General features: G+C 43.3%; 1 protein-coding gene across 1 annotated transcript in view; it reads left to right on the top strand.

Moving 5' to 3' along the window:
- The window catches only part of CDC27 (cell division cycle 27), a 464,683-nt gene extending 451,838 nt beyond the window's left edge, over positions 1-12,845 (top strand). The window contains exon 19 of the mRNA XM_053699695.1: positions 11,719-12,845. Within this exon, the coding sequence (XP_053555670.1) occupies positions 11,719-11,801 (83 nt within the window). The 3' untranslated portion in view covers positions 11,802-12,845. The remainder of the gene's footprint in view (positions 1-11,718) is intronic.
- Positions 12,846-13,143: the final 298 nt, after the last annotated feature.

Genomic DNA, 13,143 nt, shown 5'->3' with positions numbered 1-13,143 from the left:
TGGGCACTATTTTTCCACTTGGCAGTTGCTTAATCTGTTTTCTGACAGTTTCTGTTCTCCCTCACTGCTGTGTGTGAGGGGGAGGGGCCGTTTTTTGGCGCTTTTACTACGCATCAAATATTTCAGTCAGCAACTCATTGTATTCCCTGCATGATCCGGTTCATCTCTACAGAGCTCAGGGGTCTTCAAAACTTATTTTGAGGGAGGTAATTTCTCTCAGCAGAGCTGTGAGAATTGTAGTTTGACTGAGATAAAAAACGTTTATTCTGTAATTTGTTTCCTGCTTTCAGAATTTGTTATCTTTGCTAATGGGATTAAACCTTTGCTAAAGTTGTGTTGTTTACAAGGATTGAGGCTATAACTGTTTCAATTTATTAATTTTCAACTGTCATAGATCTTCTGTGCTTCTTAAAGGCACAGTACGTTTTAATATTATTCTAATTGAATTGTATTTTCAAGTTGCAAGTTTATTTGCTAGTGTGTTAAACATGTCTGATTCAGAGGATGATACCTGTGTCATTTGTTGCAATGCCAAAGTGGAGCCCAATAGAAATTTATGTACTAACTGTATTGATGCTACTTTAAATAAAAGTCAATCTGTACAAATTGAACAAATTTCACCAAACAACGAGGGGAGAGTTATGCCGACTAACTCGCCTCACGTGTCAGTACCTACATCTCCCGCTCAGAGGGAGGTGCGTGATATTGTAGCGCCGAGTACATCTGGGCGGCCATTACAAATCACATTACAGGATATGGCTACTGTTATGACTGAGGTTTTGGCTAAATTTCCAGAACTAAGAGGTAAGCGTGATCACTCTGGGGTGAGAACAGAGTGCGCTGATAATATTAGGGCCATGTCAGACACTGCGTCACAGGTGGCAGAACATGAGGACGGAGAACTTCATTCTGTGGGTGACGGTTCTGATCCAAACAGACTGGATTCAGATATTTCAAATTTTAAATTTAAACTGGAAAACCTCCGTGTATTACTAGGGGAGGTGTTAGCGGCTCTGAATGATTGTAACACAGTTGCAATACCAGAGAAAATGTGTAGGTTGGATAAATATTTTGCGGTACCGACGAGTACTGAGGTTTTTCCTATACCTAAGAGACTTACTGAAATTGTTACTAAGGAGTGGGATAGACCCGGTGTGCCGTTCTCACCCCCTCCGATATTTAGAAAAATGTTTCCAATAGACGCCACCACAAGGGACTTATGGCAAACGGTCCCTAAGGTGGAGGGAGCAGTTTCTACCTTAGCTAAGCGTACCACTATCCCGGTGGAGGATAGCTGTGCCTTTTCAGATCCAATGGATAAAAAGTTAGAGGGTTACCTTAAGAAAATGTTTGTTCATAAGGTTTTATATTGCAACCCCTTGCATGCATTGCGCCGATCACGGCTGCAGCGGCATTCTGGATTGAGTCTCTGGAAGAGAACATTGGTTCAGCTACTCTGGACGACATTACGGACAGGCTTAGAGTCCTTAAACTAGCTAATTCATTCATTTCGGAGGCCGTAGTACATCTTGCTAAACTTACGGCGAAGAATTCAGGATTCGCCATTCAGGCACGCAGGGCGCTGTGGCTAAAATCCTGGTCAGCTGATGTTACTTCTAAGTCTAAATTGCTTAATATACCTTTCAAAGGGCAGACCTTATTCGGGCCCGGGTTGAAAGAGATTATCGCTGACATTACAGGAGGTAAAGGCCATGCCCTGCCTCAGGACAAAGCCAAAGCCAAGACTAGACAGTCTAATTTTCGTTCCTTTCGTAATTTCAAAGCTGGAGCAGCATCAACTTCCTCTGCACCAAAACAGGAAGGAGTTGTTGCTCGCTACAGACAAGGCTGGAAACCTAACCAGTCCTGGAACAAGGGCAAGCAGGCTAGGAAACCTGCTGCTGCCCCTAAAACAGCATGAATTGAGGGCCCCCGATCTGGGATCGGATCTAGTGGGGGGCAGACTTTCTCTCTTCGCCCAGGCTTGGGCAAGAGATGTTCAGGATCCCTGGGCGCTAGAGATAATATCTCAGGGATACCTTGTGGACTTCAAATACTCTCCTCCAAGAGAGAGATTTCATCTGTCAAGATTGTCAACAATCCAGACAAAGAAGAGGCGTTTCTACGCTGCGTACAAGAGCTCTTGTTAATGGGAGTAATCCATCCAGTTCCACGATCGGAACAGGGACAGGGGTTTTACTCAAATCTGTTTGTGGTTCCCAAAAAAGAGGGAACTTTCAGACCAATCCTGGACTTAAAGATCCTAAACAAATTCCTAAGAGTTCCATCGTTCAAGATGGAGACTATTCGGACAATTTTACCTATGATCCAAGAGGGTCAGTACATGACCACTGTAGATTTAAAAGATGCTTACCTTCACATACCGATTCACAAAGATCATTATCGGTACCTAAGGTTTGCCTTCCTAGACAGGCATTACCAGTTTGTGGCTCTTCCATTCGGATTGGCTACAGCTCCAAGAATCTTCACAAAGGTTCTGGGTGCTCTTCTGGCGGTACTAAGACCGCGGGGAATCTCGGTAGCTCCATACCTAGACGACATTCTGATACAAGCTTCAAGCTTTCAAACTGCCAAGTCTCATACAGAGTTAGTGCTGGCATTTCTAAGGTCACATGGATGGAAGGTGAACGAAAAGAAAAGTTCACTCGTTCCACTCACAAGAGTTCCCTTCCTGGGGACTCTTATAGATTCTGTAGAAATGAAGATTTACCTGACAGAGGACAGGCTAACAAGACTTCAAAGTGCTTGCCGCACCCTTCATTCCATTCAACACCCGTCAGTGGCTCAATGCATGGAGGTAATCGGCTTAATGGTAGCGGCAATGGACATAGTACCCTTTGCACGCTTACACCTCAGACCACTGCAACTGTGCATGCTAAGTCAGTGGAATGGGGATTACTCAGACTTATCCCCTTCTCTGAATCTGGATCAAGAGACCAGAAATTCTCTTCTATGGTGGCTTTCTCGGCCACATCTGTCCAGGGGGATGCCATTCAGCAGACCAGACTGGACAATTGTAACAACAGACGCCAGCCTTCTAGGTTGGGGTGCCGTCTGGAATTCTCTGAAGGCTCAGGGACAATGGAGTCAGGAGGAGAGTCTCCTGCCAATAAACATTCTGGAATTGAGAGCAGTTCTCAATGCCCTCCTGGCTTGGCCCCAGTTGACAACTCGGGGGTTCATCAGGTTTCAGTCGGACAACATCACGACTGTAGCTTACATCAACCATCAGGGAGGGACAAGAAGCTCCCTAGCTATGATGGAAGTATCAAAGATAATTCTCTGGGCAGAGTCTCACTCTTGCCACCTGTCAGCAATCCACATCCCGGGAGTGGAGAACTGGGAGGCGGATTTCTTAAGTCGTCAGACTTTTCATCCGGGGGAGTGGGAACTTCATCCGGAGGTCTTTGCCCAAATACTGCGACGTTGGGGCAAACCAGAGATAGATCTCATGGCGTCTCGACAGAACGCCAAGCTTCCTCGTTACGGGTCCAGATCCAGGGATCCAGGAGCAGTCCTGATAGATGCTCTGACAGCACCTTGGGACTTCAGGATGGCTTACGTGTTTCCACCCTTCCCGTTGCTTCCTCGATTGATTGCCAGAATCAAACAAGAGAGAGCATCAGTGATTCTAATAGCACCTGCGTGGCCACGCAGGACTTGGTATGCAGACCTGGTGGACATGTCATCCTGTCCACCTTGGTCTCTACCTCTGAAACAGGACCTTCTGATACAGGGTCCCTTCAAACATCAAAATCTAACTTCTCTGAAGCTGACTGCTTGGAAATTGAACGCTTGATTTTATCAAGACGTGGGTTTTCTGAGTCAGTTATTGATACCTTAATACAGGCTAGGAAACCTGTTACCAGAAAGATTTACCATAAGATATGGCGTAAATACCTATATTGGTGTGAATCCAAAGGTTACTCTTGGAGTAAGGTTAGGATTCCTAGGATATTGTCTTTTCTACAAGAAGGTTTAGAAAAGGGTTTATCTGCTAGTTCATTAAAGGGACAGATCTCAGCTCTGTCCATTCTGTTACACAAACGTCTGTCAGAAGTTCCTGACGTCCAGGCTTTTTGTCAGGCTTTGATCAGGATTAAGCCTGTGTTTAAAACTGTTGCTCCACCATGGAGTTTAAACCTTGTTCTTAATGTTTTACAGGGCGTTCCGTTTGAACCCCTTCATTCCATTGATATAAAGTTGTTATCTTGGAAAGTTCTATTTTTTAATGGCTATTTCCTCGGCTCGAAGAGTCTCTGAATTATCAGCCTTACATTGTGATTCTCCTTATTTGATTTTTCATTCGGATAAGGTAGTCCTGCGTACTAAACCTGGGTTCTTACCTAAGGTAGTTACTAACAGGAATATCAATCAAGAGATTGTTGTTCCTTCTTTATGCCCAAATCCTTCTTCAAAGAAGGAACGTCTACTGCACAACCTGGATGTAGTCCGTGCTCTAAAATTTTACTTACAGGCAACTAAGGAATTTCGACAAACGTCTTCTCTGTTTGTCATTTACTCTGGGCAGAGGAGAGGTCAAAAAGCTTCCGCTACCTCTCTTTCTTTTTGGCTTCGTAGCATAATTCGTTTAGCTTATGAGACTGCTGGACAAGCAGCCTCCTGAAAGAATTACAGCTCATTGTACTAGAGCTGTGGCTTCCACTTGGGCCTTCAAGAATGAGGCCTCTGTTGAACAGATTTGCAAGGCTGCAACTTGGTCTTCGCTTCATACTTTTTCCAAATTTTACAAATTTGACACTTTTGCTTCATCGGAGGCTATTTTTGGGAGAAAGGTTCTTCAGGCAGTGGTTCCTTCTGTATAAAGAGCCTGCCTATCCCTCCCGTCATCCGTGTACTTTTGCTTTGGAATTGGTATCCCAGAAGTAATGATGACCCGTGGACTGATCACACTTAACAGAAGAAAACATAATTTATGCTTACCTGATAAATTCCTTTCTTCTGTAGTGTGATCAGTCCACGGCCCGCCCTATTTTTAAGGCAGGTAAATATTTTTTAATTTATACTCCAGTCACCACTTCACCCTTGGCTTTTCCTTTCTCGTTGGTCCTTGGCCGAATGACTGGGAGTGACGTAGAGGGGAGGAGCTATATGCAGCTCTGCTGGGTGAATCCTCTTGCACTTCCTGTTGGGGAGGAGTAATATCCCAGAAGTAATGATGACCCGTGGACTGATCACACTACAGAAGAAAGGAATTTATCAGGTAAGCATAAATTATGTTTTTTAAATGGTGCCGGAGTGTACTGTTTATCTCAGGCAGTATTTAGAAGAAGAATCTGCCTGCGTTTTCTATGATCTTAGCAGAAGTAACTAAGATCCATGGCTGTTCTCACATATTCTGAGGAGTGAGGTAACTTCAGAGAGGGAATGGCGTGCAGGTTTTCCTGCAATAAGGTATGTGCAGTTAAAATATTTTTCTAGGGATGGAATTTGCTAGAAAATGCTGCTGATACCGAACTAATGTAAGTTAAGCCTTAAATGCAGTGAGAGCGACTGGTATCAGGCTTATTAATAGAGATACATACTCTTATAAAAATGTAATATAAAACGTTTGCTGGCATGTGTAATCGTTTTTATATGTATTTGGTGATAAAACTTATTGGGGCCTAGTTTTTTTCCACATGGCTGGCTTGAATTTTGCCTAGAAACAGCTTCCTTAGGCTTTCCACTGTTGTAATATGAGTGGGAGGGGCCTATTTTGCCGGTTTTTTGCACAGCAAAAATTACAGACACAGACATCCAGCTTCTTCCTGCATGATCCAGGACATCTCTGGAGGGCTCAAAAGGCTTCAAAGTCGTTTTTGAGGGAGGTAAAAAGCCACAGTAGGGCTGTGGCAGTTGTTGTGACTGTTTGAAAAAAACGTTTTTGTCATTTATTATTCTGTTTTGGGTATTAAGGGGTTAATCATCCATTTGCAAGTGGGTGCAATGCTCTGCTAACTTGTTACATACACTGTAAAAATTTCGTTAGTGTAACTGCCTTTTTTCACTGTTATTTCAAATTTTGACAAAATTTGTGTTTCTTAAAGTTGCAGTAACGTTTTTTATATTGCTTGTAAACTTGTTTAAAGTGTTTTCCAAGCTTGCTAGTCTCATTGCTAGTCTGTTTAAACATGTCTGACACAGAGGAAACTACTTGTTCATTATGTTTGAAAGCCATGGTGGAGCCCCATAGGAGAATGTGTACTAAATGTATTGATTTCACCTTAAACAGTAAAGATCAGTCTTTAAATGTAAAAGAAATATCACCAGAAGATTCTGACGAGGGGGAAGTTATGCCGACTAACTCGCCCATAGCGATTACCATGCAGGACATGGCTGCAATCATGAATAATACCCTGTCAGAGGTATTATCCAGGTTGCCTGAATTAAGAGGCAAGCGCGATTGCTCTGGGGTTAGGAGAAATACAGAGCGTGCAGATGCTGTAAGGGCCATGTCTGATACTGCATCACAATATGCAGATCATGAGGACGGAGAGCTTCAGTCTGTGGGTGACATCTCTGATTCGGGGAAACCTGATTCAGAGATTTCTAATTTTAAATTTAAGCTTGAGAACCTCCGTGTGTTGCTTGGGGAGGTATTAGCTGCTCTGAATGACTGTAACACAGTTGCAGTACCAGAGAAATTGTGTAGGCTGGATAAATACTATGCGGTGCCGGTGTGTGTACTGATGTTTTTCCTATACCTAAAAGGCTTACAGAAATTATTAGCAAGTAGTGGGATAGACCGGGTGTGCCTTTTTCCCCACCTCCTATATTTAGAAAAATGTTTCCACGCCAATACACGGGACTTATGGCAGACGGTCCCTAAGGTGAAGGGAGCAGTTTCTACTTTAGCAAAGCGTACTACTATCCCGGTTGAGGACAGTTGTGCTTTTTCAGATCCAATGGATAAAAAATTGGAGGGTTACCTTAAGAAAATGTTTATTCAACAAGGTTTTATTTTACAGCCCCTTGCATGCATTTCGCCTGTCACGGCCGCGGCGGCATTCTGGTTTGAGGCCCTGGAAGAGGCCATCCATACAGCTCCATTGACTGAAATTATTGACAAGCTTAGAACACTTAAGCTAGCTAACTCATTTGTTTCTGATGCCATTTTTCACTTGACTAAACTAACGGCTAAGAATTCCGGATTCGCCATCCAGGCGCGTAGGGCGCTATGGCTTAAATCCTGGTCAGCTGACGTGACTTTGAAGTCTGAATGACTCAACATTCCTTTCAAGGGGCAGACCTTATTCGGGCCTGGTTTGAAGGAAATTATTGCTGACATTACTGGAGGTAAGGGTCACACCCTTCCTCACGACAGGGCCAAAGCAAAGGCCAAACAGTCTAATTTTCGTGCCTTTCGAAATTTCAAGGCAGGTGCAGCATCAACTTCCTCCGCTTCAAAACAAGAGGGAACTTTTGCTCAATCTAAGCAGGCCTGGAAACCTAACCAGTCCTGGAACAAAGGCAAGCAGGCCAGAAAGCCTGCTGCTGCCTCTAAGACAGCATGAAGGAACGGCCCCCTATCCGGCGACGGATCTAGTAGGGGGCAGACTTTCTCTCTTCGCCCAGGCGTGGGCAAGAGATGTTCAGGATCCCTGGGCGTTGGAGATCATATCTCAGGGATATCTTCTGGACTTCAAAGCTTCCCCTCCACAAGGGTGATTTCATCATTCAAGGCTATCTGCAAATCGGATAAAGAAAGAGGCATTCCTACGCTGTGTGCAAGACCTCCTAGTTATGGGAGTGATCCATCCAGTTCCGCGGACGGAACAAGGACAGGGTTTTTATTCAAATCTGTTTGTGGTTCCCAAAAAAGAGGGAACCTTCAGACCAATTTTGGATCTAAAGATCTTAAACAAATTCCTCAGAGTTCCATCTTTCAAAATGGAAACTATTCGGACCATCCTACCCATGATCCAAGAAGGTCAGTACATGACCACAGTGGACTTAAAGGATGCCTACCTTCACATACCGATTCACAAAGATCATCATCGGTTTCTAAGGTTTGCCTTTCTAGACAGGCATTACCAATTTGTAGCTCTTCCCTTCGGGTTGGCTACAGCCCCGAGAATCTTTACAAAGGTTCTGGGCTCACTTCTGGCGGTTCTAAGACCGCGAGGCATAGCGGTGGCTCCGTATCTAGACGACATCCTGATACAGGCATCAAGCTTTCAAGTTGCCAAGTCTCATACAGAGATAGTTCTGGCATTCCTGAGGTCGCACGGGTGGAAAGTGAACGAGGAAAAGAGTTCTCTATCCCCACTCACAAGAGTCTCCTTCTTAGGGACTCTTATAGATTCTGTAGAAATGAAAATTTACCTGACGGAGTCCAGGTTATCAAAACTTCTAAATGCTTGCCGTGTTCTTCACTCCATTCTGCGCCCTTCGGTAACTCAGTGTATGGAGGTAATCGGCTTAATGGTAGCGGCAATGGACATAGTGCCATTTGCGCGCCTTCATCTCAGACCGCTGCAATTATGCATGCTGAGTCAGTGGAATGGGGATTACACAGATTTGTCCCCTCTGCTAAATCTGGATCAAGAGACCAGAGATTCTCTTCTCTGGTGGTTGTCTCGGGTACACCTGTCCAAGAGTATGACCTTTCGCAGGCCAGATTGGACAATTGTAACAACGGATGCCAGCCTTCTAGGTTGGGATGCAGTCTGGAACTCCCTGAAGGCACAGGGATCGTGGACTCAGGAGGAGAAACTCCTTCCAATAAATATTCTGGAGTTAAGAGCAATATTCAATGCTCTTCTAGCTTGGCCTCAGTTAGCAACACTGAGGTTCATCAGATTTCAGTCGGACAACATCACGACTGTGGCTTACATCAACCATCAAGGGGGAACCAGGAGTTCCCTAGCGATGTTAGAAATCTCAAAAATAATTTGCTGGGCAGAGTACCACTCTTGCCACCTGTCAGCAATCCATATCCCAGGCGTGGAGAACTGGGAGGCGGATTTTCTAAGTCGTCAGACTTTCCATCCAGGGGAGTGGGAACTCCATCCGGAGGTGTTTGCTCAATTGATTCATTGTTGGGGCAAACCAGAGTTGGATCTCATGGCGTCTCGCCAGAACGCCAAGCTTCCTTGTTACGGATCCAGGTCCAGGGACCCAGAAGCGACGCTGATAGATGCTCTAGCAGCGACTTGGTTCTTCAACCTGGCTTATGTGTTTCCACCGTTTCCTCTGCTCCCTCGACTGATTGCCAAAATCAAACAGGAGAGAGCATCGGTGATTCTGATAGCGCCTGCGTGGCCACGCAGGACTTGGTATGCAGACCTAGTGGACATGTCATCCTTTCCACCATGGACTCTGCCTCTAAGACAGGACCTTCTGATACAAGGTCATTTCAATCATCCAAATCTAATTTCTCTGAGACTGACTGCATGGAGATTGAACGCTTGATTCTATCAAAGCGTGGCTTCTCCGAGTCAGTCATTGATACTTTAATACAGGCACGAAAGCCTGTTACCAGGAAAATCTACCACAAGATATGGAGTAAATATCTTTATTGGTGTGAATCCAAGAATTACTCATGGAGTAAGGTTAGGATTCCTAGAATATTGTCCTTTCTCCAAGAGGGCTTGGACAAAGGATTATCAGCTAGTTCCTTAAAGGGACAGATTTTTGCTCAGTCTATTCCTTTGCACAAGCGTCTGGCAGAGGTTCCAGACGTCCAGGCATTTTGCCAGGCTTTGGTTAGAATTAAGCCTGTGTTTAAACCTGTTGCTCCCCCGTGGAGCTTAAACTTGGTTCTTAAGGTTCTTCAAGGAGTTCCGTTTGAACCCCTTCATTCCATTGATATTAAACTTTTATCTTGGAAAGTTCTGTTTTTGATGGCTATTTCCTCGGCTCGGAGAGTCTCTGAGCTATCTGCCTTACAATGTGATTCTCCTTATCTGATTTTTCATGCAGATAAGGTAGTTCTGCGTACCAAACCTGGGTTTTTACCTAAGGTGGTTTCTAACAAGAATATCAATCAAGAGATTGTTGTTCCATCATTGTGTCCTAATCCTTCTTCAAAGAAGGAACGTCTTTTACATAATCTGGACGTAGTCCGTGCCTTGAAGTTTTACTTACAAGCTACTAAGGATTTTCGTCAAACATCTTCCCTGTTTGTCGTTTACTCTGGACAGAGGAGAGGTCAAAAAGCTTCGGCAACCTCTCTTTCCTTTTGGCTTCGGAGCGTAATACGCCTAGCCTATGAGACTGCTGGACAGCAGCCCCCTGAAAGGATTACAGCTCATTCTACTAGAGCTGTGGCTTCCACCTGGGCCTTTAAAAATGAGGCCTCTGTTGAACAGATTTGCAAGGCTGCGACTTGGTCTTTGCTTCACACCTTTTCCAAATTTTACATATTTGATACTTTTGCTTCTTCGGAGGCTGTTTTTGGGAGAAAGGTTCTTCAGGCAGTGGTTCCTTCCGCTTAATCCTGCCTTGTCCCTCCCATCATCCGTGTACTTTAGCTTTGGTATTGGTATCCCACAAGTAATGGATGATCCGTGGACTGGATACACTTAACAAGAGAAAACATAATTTATGCTTACCCGATAAATTTATTTCTCTTGTAGTGTATCCAGTCCACGGCCCGCCCTGTCCTTTTAAGGCAGGTCTAAATTTTAATTAAACTACAGTCACCACTGCACCCTATGGTTTCTCCTTTCTCTGTTTGTTTTCGGTCGAATGACTGGATATGACAGCTGGGGGAGGAGCTATATAACAGCTCTGCTGTGGGTGATCCTCTTGCAACTTCCTGTTGGGAAGGAGAATATCCCACAAGTAATGGATGATCCGTGCACTGGATACACTACAAGAGAAATAAATTTATCAGGTAAGCATAAATTATGTTTTCTTGGTCTTCAACAGATACTTTAACCCATTTGTGTAGAATCTCCTAACATTAGCCAAAGAAGAATAAAATATATTTGCTGAGATTTCTAATCAACATTAGTGTATGCCTTTTTGGGTCATACATGTATTTTTGGTACTTTAATATAAAGTGAATGTTGGGGATGTCATTGCACATGCCCAGTAGCAAAAGCACGTGGGTTTTTTTACCCTATAACCTTATGCTTTTGACTGACTGTCATACTTAACATTCAAGAGGCGTGGAAGATGGGGATGTTTTTAGCAATAAGCTAATAGTTTGAGAAAATGGGACAATGTAACATAGCAAAACCAAGTTCATGTCCAGATCTTCACCAAGGGCGTACCAGAAATGTTTAAAAACTATACATTTAAAGGATTAGAGGGTTGCATATATAACTTAATGCCCCATGAATGGGGTGTAGCCTAACAGGTTCACGTGCGTTTCTTTATCTGATATAGATTTTTGTTTTGTGGATGTATTGTTTCTGACTATTTCATGATTACAGAAGACAAAATCTGCAAGCTTTGGAAGATACTACAGTCAAAAATATGTTTTATACATATTTCATGTTTATAACAGGACAATTGTAGTATGTCAAACCATTCTTCCTTGCCATGATGTCCTGAAGTTGTATGCACATGGGGAAAAAGGTTGTAAATGTGTGTGTATATGTCAGTGGATTTGTCTGTTTGGGTAGGAGTGGAAATGTTCTGAGTGATTTGAGAGGGGGAGTATCATTTGTAGTTTGAGGGAGTGTAGTAAACAAAGATAATTAAATAACTATTGTTTGTCTTGTTTTTTTTTTTTTTTAAAAGTGGGCACTGATGAATCGCAAGAGAGCAGCATGACAGACGCAGATGACACTCAGCTACATGCAACAGAGAGTGATGAATTTTAACCATAGAGTAACAGCAGGATGCACAGTGCGGGGTTTCTGACTGTTATTTTACTGTGCACAGCCCCAGCCTCGCACCATTGCCTTTGCAGACTTGTTTCACAGGCTGCCATTTTGTCTCATCACTTTATTCTGTCATCAGCAGCCCCCTCAACCTTCATTCTGATTTAAATGAACAATTAAAGACTGTGATTTGTCAGAATTACCTGCCTCTTCCTGGCTGCTAGGCATTTAAGGGTGGAGGTTAAGGGGACAATCTGTGAGAAGTTGGTGGTCAAGCACAAGACTCAATCCTCCTGCTTAGTGGATCACAGGATTAATCTTTCTGTATACCGGATGCTCATCTTTGTTCTTACATTCTTCCCATCAGAATGAATGCCCTCCTTTCCCTCTCAAGACAGAGTGTTCTCATCACCCTTCTTATTTTGTCAACAAGAACCACTGGACTCTTGCCAACACCTTCCAGCCCACCTCAGAATCAATGTCTCCCCTTCATTTCACAAAATAACCTTCCTCTTTTTTTCTTTCCTCTTCTGCCTAAAACCCCATTTAGACTGCTTCCGGACAGATAAGTCTATCGAGACAGACCACCCCACATCCTTTCCAGGGTGTTCTCTGAGGGTGGCCTTCTCTTTCATTCAGTGTAGTCAAATGTCATTTCTTTTATAGCTTCATGTTCTTTCTGCACACTTCCGTGTCCACTCTGTCCTTCATTCCTGCAGTTTGTTGACTTTGTTCCACAGATGTAAGTATGAGACTATAAGCTGTTGGTGGTTCTATCATAATCCTACTGACAGCTGACCCCACTGTTCTTAATCACTCATTTAAAACCAGTGGGATAAAGTAGGGGGTACCAGCCATGGCCTATGTGACTGGTCTGACAGATCAGCCTCTGTGATGTGTGGCTGCAGCTTGTCTTTATTTTTATTTTTTTATTTTATTTGAAAAGTGTACAGTGTCCATTATTTGAGTGGGAAGTCCCTGTTTAATATATTTTGCGAATCATTTAAGGATGTGAAAAATCCAAATAAAAACTTTTTAAAAATAGTCTTACTAAAGATCTTGGATCTGCATGTGGAGACAACTTCTATAAGGAAAATTTTAACCAAGGGAAGTGGTACAAAAGCATTTATATTACAGGTCCTGCAGAGACGTTTGTGTATGTGTAGAAAAAGTCAAGGCTTATCCATCGCTCAGTGTGGAAATTCCTGTTTCTGGTATCCTCAAGAGTAATGGCAACAAAAGAGTTGTAAACTCAACTGAATGTCTTACAGTTCTAAATATGAAGAACATTTTCATATTAAAACTGAATTCCTATGTTTCAATTTTATGTCAAACATTTTTT

The sequence above is a fragment of the Bombina bombina genome, chromosome 1, assembly GCF_027579735.1.
Source record: "Bombina bombina isolate aBomBom1 chromosome 1, aBomBom1.pri, whole genome shotgun sequence".
Classification (NCBI taxonomy): Eukaryota; Metazoa; Chordata; class Amphibia; order Anura; family Bombinatoridae; genus Bombina; species Bombina bombina.
Note: the sequence above shows the minus strand (reverse complement) of the source record. Positions and strands in the feature narration are given on the sequence as shown.